The sequence below is a fragment of the Orycteropus afer genome, unplaced genomic scaffold (assembly GCF_000298275.1).
Source record: "Orycteropus afer afer isolate SDZICR_OR568_19922 unplaced genomic scaffold, OryAfe1.0 scaffold00124, whole genome shotgun sequence".
Lineage (NCBI taxonomy): Eukaryota > Metazoa > Chordata > Mammalia > Tubulidentata > Orycteropodidae > Orycteropus > Orycteropus afer.
This window is the reverse complement of record NW_006921711.1, coordinates 3,077,101-3,091,898: the sequence shown is the minus strand read 5'-3', so window position 1 is coordinate 3,091,898 and position 14,798 is coordinate 3,077,101. Positions and strand designations below refer to the sequence as shown.

Sequence of the window (14,798 nt, the reverse complement as noted above, 5' to 3'; positions counted from 1 at the left end):
CAATCTACTTCTGTAGTGATACTGCCTCAGAAACCCAAGGAGGGGTCGCTATGAGTCAGGTCTGACTCGACGGCACACAACAACAACAACAACATATGTATGTATATATATATGTATGTATATATATGTGTGTGTGTGTGTGTGTGTATACACACACACACACATCCACATACCTACCTACCAACTTATTTTTGCAGTCTTTTCTCAGATAAATGTGAGTTCCTGCCTTAAATTACACTAACATTGTTAACCTATTTTAAATTCCTATGACACAGCAAGAGTCTTATATACTTATAAGTTTTTTTTTTTTTTTCTTTTTTAATGCATGAGCTCTAAACTCGTTTCTTACTTTAAATAGATGTATATTAACTCTCCGTTTAGGCTGCAGGACCTCCTAGCTTAGTGTAACAGCCCAACAAAATAAGAGTGGATACAAACTCTGTAATTTACTCACAGGCATAAATGGATATATAAATGTAAAAATGTGCACAATATTTTATGCCATGCTTGGCTTCATTGTGACCTAATGTTTATAATATGTAAATAATGGCTTCCTTTTAAAGCAAAGAACTTTTAATATACAGATTCATCTGAAGTCCTTTTACTTTAATATAAACAGGAAAAAAAAAAAAGAAAAAAATTCTTTTGCCATAAATAAATACCCCTTGACAAAGGCAACCATCGAAGGGATTACAAATGACAGAAGTCAACAAAAACTTTCAATATCATACTTCTACTTTAATATGAAGATATTTTTATCACAGGAAAAGACTCAAGAAATGCTTTGATAAAAATAATCTCACACTATCTTTGAAGCAGTTTCATTCATTTTACTACCCACTGTGTATCTTATCAGAAGGCCAAGGGTAAGAAGTTTCCTAGTTATGATTAGGAAAGAATCTGATAGATCAGAAGACCCAATTGAAGTTGGACATAATAAGTATTAAAGTATTACATGACATTAATCCTGCCATTCCATTACTTTCTCCATCTTTGTGCACAGACTAATTATTTTGAAGCCAGTGTTTGAGAGAAAATAGAACATACTTACCCTGGGCTGGAGTAATCTCTTTATTGCATCAACAAGGCTGGCTCTGTACTGGTCCAGAAATAGGCTGACATGAAGAGAGCAGAATCCAGATTAAACTAGGTTTTCAATTCTAATGATATTAATGGAGATAAGTACAAGGCTAATTACACATGTTTACTCAAAACTAAAAAAGAGAAATCGTTTTCTTCTATTCAAGTTGTTCTTTTGGGGAGGGGGTGGAATATTGAGCCATTTGACTAAAGGCAAGTAGTCAGTAAGCAAGGGGCCAGGATTCACAGATGATTGGCCCATATGTTAATATAAAAGGGACAATTTCTAAACTATAGTTTGGGGAAATCATCTGGTGAGATGAAGCACCCCAGGCACTTCTGGTCATTACAGTTCAGACTCTCATTGTCCTGGAGCCTCTTCCCGCTGAGGGTGCTTTGAAACTCCCTTCCAAAAACAAACCATGAGACCTCTCACACTCCAACCACTCAACAGGTCATGATTTTGGTGACTAGGAATAGCACTGAAGTGAGTCAACCAGTGACCTAGGAGTAAATGGCTCCAAAAGCAAAGAATAGGCTTGATTGGTATGTGCCGTGGAGTCGGACCCGACTCATAGTGACCCCTCCTTGGGTTTCCGAGGCAGTATCACTACTGATAGTAGACTGCTCATCTTCCTTCAGAGGAGTGGCTGGTGGGTTTGAACCGCCAGCCTTCTGGTTAGCAGTCAAGTGCCTTAGGCACTATGCTACCAGAGCTCCTAAGAATAGGCTTGTTGTTGTTGTTGTTGTTGTGTGCCGTCGAGTCAGCCCTGACTCATAGCGACCCCTCCTTGGGTTTCCGAGGCAGTATCACTACTGATGTTGGATTGCCCAACCTTCCTTCCGAGGAGTGGCTGGTGGGTTTGAACCGCCAGCCTTCTGGTTAGCAGTCAAGTGCCTTAGCCACTATGCTACCAGAGCTCCTAAGAATAGGCTTAGGCATTGTTAAACCGAAACTGTGGCAACTCTGGATTTTTGTTTCCTTGATCTCTGTGTTGACTACTCCCCACCCCCACCCCAGTTCGGCGTGGCTTTTACTTTTCCATCTCTGGTCTTTGGAGAATTTCTGCTGTTTCTCCGTCACCGTTTGGTTGGGTTAGTCTGACTGTCTTCACCAGGCTTTGCCTTGGAAGTTTGGGACAGAGTTTCCTTATTTGGGACTTGCAAGTCTCAGATCTCTGAGTCTGGGTTACTTGGCACTAGATGGTGAAGAGTTAGCTGCCAAATTCCATGGGAGTCTTACAGAATCTAGAGAAAGCCCCAAAGCACACTGCCAAGTGAAAACAAAGCTGCTAGAATTTATCACCAATATCCATTAGTGGGGACCACTTATCTTCCGAATCTTATATTAGGATACATGCTCTGATAGATATGAAGTTTGGAGCACAGAAAATGCAACTGAAGCTTTGAAATCTAAACAGTCCTGGAAAATCCAGATGTCTGGTTGCCAAAGTCATGGGACTCCAACTGTCTATACATCATTAAAAAGAAGAAAAAGGGAAGGGAGAAGAGGATACTGAGCCTGTCCTTAGGGAGCTTACACTACAGTAGGACATGAGCCAGATACAAGTACATACAAATTAAATATAAATGTCAGAGTCAAACACAAATTTTAATAACAAAACCCCAAACGAACTGCCATCCCATTGATTCCAACTCATGGTGACTCTATAGGACAGAATAGAACTAAGGCTATAATCTTTATGGAAGCAGACTGCCACATCTTTCTCCCATGGAGTGGCTAGTGAGTATAAACTGCTGACCTTTTGGTTAGCAACTGAGTGCTTAACCAGGGCTCCTTAATAACAAAACAGTTAATACTGAGCTGAGTACTAGGTGCCAAGCATCCTTCTAGGAGCTTTTCATGGATAAGCTCACTTAATCCTTACATTATTTCCATGATGTAGTTATTATTATTCTCCACATTCTACAGTTCAGGAGACTGAGACATAGGCTTAGTAACTTGCTCAGAATCACACAACTGTTCAGTAGCAGATCTGGGATTCTCATCTGCATGGTTTGGACTGGTGAAGACAGTCAGACTAACCCAACCAAACGGTGACGGAGAAACAGCAGATTAGGGTTTACACAGCATGCTGTCTCTCACACCTAATTCCAATTGGTCCTAAGCACAAAGTAGAAGAGGGACACATGATAGGTTTAGGTAGTAGAGGCAGGTTGCCAGAGTGGAGTTAGGCAAGGTTTGTCTAGAAAGCCTTCCCTGGTTCCTTCAGTCCACCATGACCTCTTTGTTCTCTGAGCTCAGTACCATACAGTAGTGCATTTGGACATTCTCCCAGGTCTTGTGTTCCAGAGTTGACTCTTACCCAGACTTCAAACTCCTTGAAAGCAAGGAGCAGTTCTAATGTTTCTTTGCCTCTTCTATAACATTTGGAAAAGGGCTGAGAACATGGTAGACCATGATAGATTCCTGGGAGAGTGAAGAAATGGTCAAAGCTTCATGAGGGTGACACATGATCTTTAGCTTTAGACTGATCACCTCTAGGCTATGCTTTTACAAAGCAAAGCAAAAAAAAAAAAAAAAAAAGGCAAGAAAGCAGAACTATTTTTGAAAAGGTATCTTAGTCCACAGTATGATTTCAAATGCATTTATTTCGAAAGCAATGTGGAAGATTGCACCACTCACAACTTGGATTTCCCCTCTGGCAGGGAGCCTCTCACATCTCAGATAGAACACTCGGCATCAGCCATCCTATCCGGGCCTAAGCAAAGCCCCTGATCCCATTCCTAATGCTGCAGGTTGCAGTGGGTCCCTCTGGTTTTGCTTCCCTGTTCCTCATATAAGGTCAGTAAGTGTCAACTACTGCAGAGCCCTGCCTTACCTCTGTCTGAGTTCAGGGTGAGTAGCAGCTATCAGTAGGAGGTTTGCTGTTCTCCTTCAAGGGGGCTGCTGTATGGAGCTACACTTCAGATAAGAGAAGAATGTGGTTCAGGGTTTAGCAGAACACTCGCTCTGACCTTTCCGCTATGTGACTTTGGGCAAGTCACTTCGTTGAGGCCTCGGTTTCCTTGTCAGTACAGGCCCACCTGTCTGGCTGCAGTTAGTGCCAAATTTGTAATATATGTAGTTGACAAATATTTGGAAAACACCTACTACATGCTAGGCACTGTTTTTGGCACTGGGGATAAGGTATGAATAAGATAAAGGTCCCATCCTCAAGGAGTTTCCATTCTGTATTCACTTATGCGTCACTAGTTCCAGCACAGTGTACACACACAAATGGAGCTCCATGAATATTTACTTACTAAGCCTGACTGGCAGATCAACACAGTCCTTGGAATCAAGGCACTTAGGGGGTTAGTTTCAATGACCCTAAAATGGCTTGTAAGCACTCTTGTACTGGTGTTGTTAAGGATGAGTCAACATTTAGGTAGGATGTGTCAACTGGACCAGGCTCTTTTCTCATTTGATGTTTCTTTTCTAAGAATAAAGGAGTGGGAAGAGCACTTACTGAGAATTCTCCAAGAAATCAGTGCTTGGTTTTCTTAGGTTACCATGATATGCTCAGTGGAAGGTTCTTTTTTTTAATGGAAGGATGCTCGGAGCAATGGAAAAAAGTATTCTGTTCAGATGAGCTAGAAACCACATCCAGAATGGGAACCTTATCTCATTCCATCTATGAATATCAATCAGAATTACCTGACTGTGGCCCAAGGGAGAATTTTTGTATCTTTTCCATAAAACTACACAATTAAAGGCATTTAAACACACCTTGGAGCACATAATGTATCTAATTCAAATTCTATAAAGATTAGTCATTAAGTCATATTAAACAGTGACTAGTACCCATTAAGGACTGATGAGAAAAGAATCACATTGTAACTAAGTCTTTTTAAAAGTTTGCTCTTTAGGATTATCCACTTCATTTTTTTTTAACAAGGTAATAATACCTTAAATTTTAATAATTAAGCTTTTTTTTTTTTTTTTTAAGAAGGCTATCACTGTGGGAAACTACCTTTGTTACTCTGGCCTGTAAGAAACCTGGCTGGTTTGAATACATAGCATTCAGTAAAGCATCACTGTTTAGTGTATACCTGTGCATCCTAAGTACTGGTGAGATCATTAGAAAAAGTAAACAGCACCTTGAAAGCTGAGCTCATAAACATACTGAATGAAGTATTCTCCCTATTTAATGCTGGCAATGATGACAAAGATATTAACATCACAGCTCACTGGCAAATGCAGTTTAACACACAGCACCCACTCCAAAGACCACTATTTGAAGCGTGATGTTGTCTACTCCATCACTCCAAATCAAATTTCCCCAAAGTAACTCCTGTTGTTCTCTAATAAATCTTCGTTCCAAGCAAACTCACTCTTCTACTCAGCTCTGATGCAGAATTTATAACAATTTGTAGGATACATCCTATGAGCAATTGCAAAGTGCTTTAGTGGGAACTATATAAAATCTCCTGAAAATTCACCTCTTAAATAAGTCCTAATGGGCTCAGAGAACAGAGCAGTTGCTAAAGTGGATCTATTAAAAAAGGCTGAGTGGATCAGTGATTGGGATGGAGATACCATTTTAACTCTCCCTCCAGTTACTGATCAAAATACAGTAACAGTACAGTTTGGCCACTAAAACACACACGCACACACACAATCACACCTCTCTATAGAATTCATTTGTGGAATCAACACAAGGTTTGTTCCACTGATCTGAATCACAGATTTCTGGCAAGGGAAAGGTACTGGACCATTTTCTTTGCCTCCTTTAGACCCAGTCAGAGTTTTATACAGAGCACTTATTATTCCTCTCATTGGGAAATTAATTAGCACAGAGAAGAAGGAGACATCTCTCTCTGACACTATCCACAGAAAGGAAGATCCCTATGTAATTTTCAAGGTAAAATGTGCTAAGTTAAAGTTCCTGTTTTAGACTGAACTTTCATCAGTAGAATGACCTCTTCCAGCAGTTGCCAGCTGATTGCTGTGGGGGCTGGGGCTGTTGCGGGATTGTAATGTTACTCGGGCTCTACCCTTCTAGTTGTGAGATTTGGGCTGTTCGTGTATTATCTTTGGGATTGAATCTCCTCAAGTGTGAGGTGAAAGGGCTGACTACATTTGGGCTAAAGATTTTTTCAGGCATACAGGTCTGTGAGTTGTGATTTAGAGTTACCCATGATCGCAGTGTCTAGCAGAAAACAAAGAAATTCCAGAGCTTATTATATTTCCGTTTTGAGGAAAAAAGTAACATTTTCATAGAACAGTTTAAAAAACAAACTTTTAGAGTGAAGTAAAAAAGATGGGAAAAAAGTAACAATGCACTGTATAGTTAGCATAAAAACGCTGAGAAAGCAAGTGAGGTGGGGTACTACAGCGTGATGTACCTTCCCCCATTTCTTCCAAGGTCTCCAGCCACCTGGAACGTAGATGTGTGGACAGTTCTGCACCTTGATGGGCCAGTTATAGGCATCTCAGGCATGCTTCCAGCCTTTACAGCATTTGCCAGGACAGAGGCATGTCTATTTTTGCAGAGTGACAATAAACTGAAGAGCCATCAAACACTGAATGAAAGTGTTCATTGGATGACAAAGATCTTCTTCCAGATCCTTAGATTTTATTGTGATGGAATGGAAGTCTGGAAAGCTAGCCTTAAAATTAATTATCACTTACTATTCAAAATGGCAAGGAGACTGGACTAGACTGTCTTCCAGCAGAAAGGAATCCTCATATTAAATTTTACATTAAACAAGTCAACTGAAGGACTTAACAGGCAGTTTTTTTTTCCCTACACTTGTGGTTAAATATTCTAATATTTCAGTGTTTGTGAACAGCATCCTTTTGCAGGTATGGCTGTGTCCTCAATTTTTCCTTCTGTTTATATCAAAGTTGACATTTTATAAGTTGTCTAGCAACTGTTGAACCATGAAACTATTTTTCATTGTCAAAAATGCTGAATGGTGAAATAATGACTAGCTCTCACAGTTTGCCTCTTTATTTGATAATATACTTGAGCTCCTAAATTTAGATGTAAACTAAGAAACTGTCTCTTCTGAGAAATAAGTTATTTCCCCCACTGCCTATAGATTCATGAATGTCTGAATGTAAATATATGAATATATGAATGATTTAAGAACATAAACATAACACTGCTTGTTGTAATCATGTGCATTTTACTTGAACCACAATGTGGGTCTGCAATGGGTTTGTAAATAGAGCTTGTTTTCATGTACATGGGATCAAGCAGTACCACTGGTTAGTTATTCAGGGAATCAGACAATGCCAGCCTTGCTGGAAATGCTTCAATAAGCATTTAATCCATGTACCCAATATTTGAACTTCAACTCTTGCTTCATATTCCTGTTGCCTAATCCAGATCTTATTGACTGACAATGACTAAAGGATGGTGTGAGATTTAACTTGATCTATTTATGTGTGGCACCTATTTCTGGCATGGAGTATTTCAGGTTTCATCTTGGAGGTAGTGTCTAAAGAGAGCTTTCTTTGCTTCTCTGTGAGAGTCTTGAAAAAAATGCAGCATGGTCAGTCTGCCTGTCCCTGAAAGCAGCATCCATGTGATAAATGTGACAGAGAAATGCCAAACCAACAGAACATGAAGCACTTATGGACTCCTGTGCTTTGCTGCTACATGCACAACGCACATACTATAAACATTACTGTACTAAGTTTCTAAGCAGCTTACTTATCCTTGTGAATATGAAGAGAGACCATTACCAAAGCATTTCTTTTGGAAATAATATCAGCATCTCAGTGAGAGTAACTTGATGTTTCACATTCACAAATGGGAAATTACAAACTGGCTACCATTCTGGCACTTAAAACACCAGAAAAAGAAAGAAAGAAAAACAACAAAACTCAACAATTCCTGCATAGAAAAGCCATTTATAAAATGAAACTTGGTATATTTAGTTTGTTTGCATCCATAAATTCTCACAAAACTATAGATGTGTTTGTATACATACAGCTTTGTATTATGCATTTTTAATGAAAGCCTTAAACTGAGTATGCATTATGTATATCAGTTGTACATGGCCCTATTGTTGGCTAGGAGGGAAAAAAGATTATTTTCAAACATGTTCCATGGCTATTTTTAACCAGACTGAGAACATTAATCAGAAAAGAGCTTAAATCTTACTTTCTCTGCTTGTCTCTCTGGTACAAATAGGATGACATGGTGTGAGTGTCCATAATACGAGATATGACAGAGCCAGGCTGTTTTGATATTTGTGTGAAGGACAAATTTAACTCCAAATCTCTTGGCCAGACCTGACTTTCCCCACATAATCGGGAGCCCATCCGTGTTGAACCGTCGTCTAAACCTCCAAGAAGATGCTGCCCTCCTTCCCTCGTTCTGCTGCTCTCTGATCTGACTTTCATGCTTAATCTGATCTAATCCTTCCTGCATTATCTTCATCTGTGCAATGAAACCTGGAGGATCCTTTCTCAGATTTGGTGAGGAAAGGCATTTACTAAATTACTTGCTCAAATCATATGGTAAGGTTTTAGCTCTTTATTTTTGATTAGATGAGGGATGTGATGTTGAAGCAGAATATCAATGAAACATAAAAACATAGAAATCTATGTTTTGCACTTATTTGGAACAAGGATTTCTCAGGTTGAGTGCAAAGAGACTGAAAAAGCCATAAAGAAATAGAAAATCTCAGCTAAATATAGAAGAAAATATTTGTCATTTAAGAGTGGTCTTTAGAAGAAAAAAAAATTAAGTGCACTGACTTAGGTGGAAAAGTTACCCACTGAAAATCTTATTAAAATAAAAAGTTGACTTCATCAAAATTTAATCCCATTCATTTGACTCTCCTCTGGGGAAAGTGTCTGGGTTCAGGGTCTTATGTCTGGGCTTAGCAATGTAATAGAACTTCCTTAGAATCTGGACTTGTGTTTTCGTATCGAAAGTGTCATAAGAGCCATCATGATGAAACTACAAATAAGATCTTAGTCCTAACAACAGAGAGAATACTTGGGAATTGTCGGTATTTCCCATATGATTATTCAATATGCATGAAGAAGAAAATACAAATTTGTTGAAATAATGATTAAGGTTTGAGGAACATTTATCCTATGAGTTAGTATTAGACTTTCATTAACATAAAATAGACTGGGTAAAAAGAGAAGACAAATATCAAATGAAAATAAATATCTAAATTATTTTTTAAAAGCAGGCACCTGACAGAGATTTCAATGTTATTATTTGCATAAGAATAAAAAGGTAATTTTATAATTTTTGTTTTATGTATCATCAAATATCATAATTGAACACATTGAAAAGATTAGACAGCAAAGATATATTTTAAGGGAAGACATTTCCCCAAACATGTTCCACAGATACGTTTATTTGCTGGAGAGCATATAAGTGTGTACACACATACATATTCCCTTATATCAATAGTCAGATCTTTCCTAAGAAGTAAGCTAATTGAGCTGTTTGTGTTGATAAACTCCTTTTTCTCCAGACTATTCCTCTCCGAGCCATAATTATTTGCAATTTGCCTAAGTCGTCCATTTACTGATACGTCAAGCATGAAACAGAGGCAATTCCAGAAAATGGAAATGCTTCTCAAAATCAATCTTTGGGAAATAATGTGGTAGAAGTTACTGTGTGATAGAAGACTACCTTATGACTGTCACATGGAGATGAATATTAATTTGTTGAGGTTAAGGTGGCTTTGTGCTTCATTTGTTGACTTTGCTTAGCCGTCAGCAAAGCAGCACAGCCCAATTACTCCAGCAAAGCGGTTTTTTCCTAACAGGAGTTTTATGATTTTTATGTACTTACCAGTCAGCACACATAACAATGTCAAAATGTCCTTCCAGTTGAGAGACATCTGTCTCATTATCCCATCGTAAAACGCTTGAGGAAAAAAGATTTTAAAAATTATACTTAGGTTTTTTTTTTCAACTTTTGATTTTGAGCTATTAACATTTTTTGTGGCATTTGAAATCATTTAAAAGGTATATACAAATTATTTCAAAAGGTATTAAAAAACTAGGGATGTAACTGTCTGTTCTATATTTTATTTCATCTTCAAATCTAGAAAAGGAAGAATTCTCTATTTAAATGTAATAGTTAAGATTTTGTTAGTTTTTACAAACAAAGAAATACCTCTTCTTTACCATAGTTGCTACAATGATTCTGGACCCTTAACAACAACGAGATACATATTGAAATCAAAGTATTCCCCATCTGACTGGAATACAAATTTATAAAAAATAAACGATGTGAGATTTAGTGTTTATCTATCCTGCCTGGCATGCCAGTTGCATTTCTTACTGAAATGAGTAATTCAGCAAGACGGAAAAAGAAGGAATAGAAGAATAGTAAACTTTTAGTTGGCAGTTCTCAGTTTATAGGCATATTTAAAAATATGCCAGAGTTTCACCCATTTTTAACACTCAGTCTCCAAAAAAGGATGTTTTAAACTTCACACTAATAACAGTAATTAATAACATCTATTTGAAAATTCTCATTATATTTATGAAGCCAAGCAGAGATTTCAAGTTACTTTCAATTAAGAACTATGACAATTAGCATTTTACCACATTATTTTAATGATTCCTCTCTCCATCACACCAAAACTGTGATTGGCAGCACTATTTTTCAAAATAAAATTCTGCTTTTCTTTTCTAATTTGATTGCTACTTAATGCTAAACTGAGTGATCATCATATTCTACCCTATCTAGTTATAGTTACTTACCTTGGTAGGTTCTTTATTTCTTCCACATCTTCCTGAATGAAAGATGTGTTTGAATATGAAAATAAGTCTTATTTTAATAAGTCCAAAAAGTATAAGCAAAATGTGCTTATACATTAATGTACATCAGAGCTCATGAATTTCTTAAGATAGAAAGATTAAACACATCACCATGGAAACATCTGTTCGTATTGAGCACCTATATGTGTCAGGCCCTCTGCTGGTTCACAGACAGGTGGTACCTTCAGAGAGGCTCAGGGAGGCAGCCCAATGGGCCATACTCCATTGCTAGTTTCCAGTGCAGCCTTTTTCAGTCTGTAATCTTTATGAGAGAGAACAGATTACCACATCTTTCTCTCTCAGAGGGATTGGTGGGTTTGAACTGCTGAATTTTGGATTAGCAGCTAAGTCCTTAACTACTGTGCCACCAAGGCTCCTTCAGTGAGCCTTACAGACACATAAACAAATAATTCCAATGAAGTATCCTATGTGCTCTGGAAGTACACAGACTAAGCACTAGGGAAGGCTTCCCAGAAGAAAGTAAGAAATCCCAGAGAAATTAATGCTTGTTTAGGATTCCTCAGAAACTCTACAGAGCTGGGGAGAGTGAAACAGCTAACACCAAATTTCTGGAAACACTGAGACTTCCAGTATAGCCAGGAATCACGCTCAGTGTGGCAGTGGGCCTGCTCAGGCCTCATCAGAGACATAAGTGTCTTGAAGACTCTCTAATGTGAAGAAGATGATTTTAAAACTAGAGCTATACTAGACTGTCTAGATCTATACTAGACTAGTAATGTGTTTACCACACAAATTTTGGGAAATGGAGAAATATATTAAAATTACTTATAATCTTACTATTCCAAGAACAATGATAAAGAAGATGCTTTCAATACACATATAATTACTAAACGGAGTCCCTCAGTGATGCAAAGAGTTAATGTGCTTGGGTGCTAACCAAAAGACTGGAGGTTGGAGTTTACCCAGAGATGCCTCAGAAGAAAGGCTTGGTAATCTATTTTTGAAAAGTCAGCCACTGAAAACCCTATGGACCACAGTTCTACTCACACACATGGGGTCGCCATGAATTGGACTCAACCTGACAGCATGTAGTGGTGGTGGTAATTACCAAAGCACAAGAACAGAAAGTACAGGAAATCTTGTGATGATTATGGATATTGGATTCCTGAGTTACTTTAGCCTCTTGGTTCAACAAAGACAAACTGAAGAGACAGGGGTCTAGGCAGCATTTGGCTATAGATTACCACAGTTATAACAAGTCCTAATTCTAAAAGAAAATGAAATGCTTGGCTTGGTCACATGGCCACAACACATTCCCAAAGGCATTTTTCTCAAGCTTTCATGAGGCTTATGTCTACACTGTTCCCATAACCATAAGAATGTGACAGGGAGAGTAGTGCTGTTGACATTTGAACCTAGGTTCAAATCTTGGTTCCTTCCCTTACTAGCTGTTCAAACTCGGGCAAGTGTTAACCTCAGAGTTTGTTTTCTCATCTGTTAATGGGGATAAAAATGGTCAGGCTCTTGAGCACTTTAGAGGCACCATTCATTCACACTGTATTTTGGAATTCTATTGTTCATACAGCATTCTATGAGAATGGTGGCCCCTAGAGTTGTGAACGAGATGGCCTTCTGTCTTCAAAGGTTAGAGATGATGGTGATTTCAATATTCAAGGAGCTGGTCCTTCCAACACCTGGGCCTCTCAGTTCCTTAAATTCCTTTCCTCCAGTGATCCTGCTCTCTACTCTCCTCAGCCATTCTCATGAACAGCCACAGTAGAGCTGTGTTTCAGCAATGGAAAAGATCATATATCTGTTGTTTGTATTTGATCTGTTGTAGACCAATACTCTTATAAAACACAATGATGAAAAAGTAATAGAAAAATGAGATTAAAAAAGTGAAGACATTTAAAATATGAGTCCACTGTTCATGTGCTTAGACACCATTCTCCACATTTACTTCAATATCTGAGTATGCGTCATTCTGGACTAGTAACAGTTCACAGACTGGTGCCTGTACATGGTCTACTCATTGAGTAGCCCCACTCGAGACCCTGTGTTTACCAATAACTGCAACCCCAATCCACTCTCTGACCAAACCCAACCTACTCTCTGACCAACCCCAACCCACCTCCTCCTATGCTTCACAGCTCACCCTTTTTTGGTGACTGATCCTGTCACCATGTCACTGTCCCTCTTCCCCAATGTTTACCTTCCCGCTTTTATCCATTCCTTGCCCATATCAAATACCATAGCCAATAATTACTCTCATAAACATCTTTAATTGTTATCCCTCTTACTTCTTCATGTGTTAAATCCAGCTCTCTGCCTGTTCTGTGGCTATACCTGTGCACCCAAATGTGACTAGAGGAAACACACATGCATCCTGATTGGCTGTGCTTAAATTCATGACCATAAACCTCAAATGGGCTCTTAATGATGTCTGGCAGTTACTCTCCCACTTTCCTAGGTCATTATTTTGCACTTTCTACTCTCTTTTCAAAATTCTAACACCTCCTCTCTCATCCTCACTTTCAGCTGATGAGCTTGCTCCCTGCTTCACTGTCAAAATTATAACAATCAGATGAGAACTTCCATAAACTCCCACCACCATACTTAAGATCCTAACAGCATTGGCACCTACACACTCATTCTTCCTGTTATCATAGATGAACTATCCATATTCATATCTAAAGCCAGTCCCTCTGCATATACCCTAGATCCATTCCCTTTCATCTACTCTAGGACATGGCTGGCAATTCTTCCTTCTCTATGTTATCCATGCTTTCCTTTCTACTGGATCATTTCCATCAGTATTCAAACATGTAATTATTTCCCCACTCTTAAAATATCCTCTGTTGACTCCACTTTCCACTTTGGCTATTGCCCATTTTCCTATTCTTCTTCCTTTGAAAAGGTGTCTCAACTCTTTGCTTTAATTTTTCTTCCCTCAGTTTCCTTTAACAGGAGCTCTGGTAGCGTAGTCCTAAGGCATATAACTGCTAACCAGAAGGCTGGTGGTTCAAACCCACCAGCCATTCCTTGGAAGGAAGACTGGGCAATCTACTTCCGCAGAGATACAGCCTCGGAAACCCAAGGAGGGGTCACTATGAGTCAGAACTGACTCAATGGGAATGAGTGAGGTACTTAGTTATATATATATATTATAATATATATATATATAATATATAATTATAATATATAATATAATTATATATATAATAGTTATATATATATATAATATATATATAATATATATAATATATATAATATATATATATAACTAAGTACCTCACTCATTCCCATTGAGTCAGTTCTGACTCATAGTGACCCCTCCTTAGTTAGTTTCCTTTAAATCCACTTAGGCTTTTATCATCGTTGTTCCACCAGTAATGCTCTGCTCAAACTCACCAATGATCTCCAGGTTGCTAAATTCAGGTCAATTCTTAGTCTTCATCTCACTTGACCTATCAGCCTGGACTTTCCCTATGAATTCAAGACTCATATATCCAACTTCCTACTTTAATATTTCCACTTGGATATCTAATAGATCTCAACGTTAACATGCTCAGAATTGAATTTCCGATCACTTTTCCTAAAATCTAGGTCATTTGATATTTGATCGGGAGGTTTCCAACAGGGAGACAAACTTGTCTGTCAGTTTCTCCTACCGTGGTGACGTGTTGATGTGAGTTTTGAGGCTGAGCCACTGGTGTTTCAAACCCAGGGGGATGCACATGGTACAGAGGTATCAGCCCAGGTTACAGACTGAGACAGACTAGGAAGAAGGAAGAGGCCATCCACTTCTCAAAGTGGCCAGGGCAAACCTTATGAATAGCAAAGAAACACTGTTTGATACATTATCACGCAACTTTATGAATAGTCTGGTTAGGTTAGAAGGCTCTCAAAATAGGACTGGGAAAGAGCTGCATCATCTGAGTAAACCCAGCCTTACTCATATGGATAAGGTAAAGCTTTTGAGACTTCCATTTGCTGATGT

The 14,798-nt window shown here is 38.4% G+C and overlaps 1 protein-coding gene across 1 annotated transcript in view; it reads right to left on the bottom strand.

Annotated features, from left to right (window-relative positions):
* The window catches only part of CAMKMT (calmodulin-lysine N-methyltransferase), a 720,478-nt gene that overhangs the window by 19,419 nt on the left and 686,261 nt on the right, over positions 1 to 14,798 (bottom strand). The window contains exons 8-9 of the mRNA XM_007944389.1: positions 9,861 to 9,935; positions 1,052 to 1,115 (exon numbers count right to left, since the gene is read on the bottom strand). Of these exons, the coding sequence (XP_007942580.1) occupies positions 1,052 to 1,115; positions 9,861 to 9,935 (139 nt within the window). The remainder of the gene's footprint in view (positions 1 to 1,051; positions 1,116 to 9,860; positions 9,936 to 14,798) is intronic.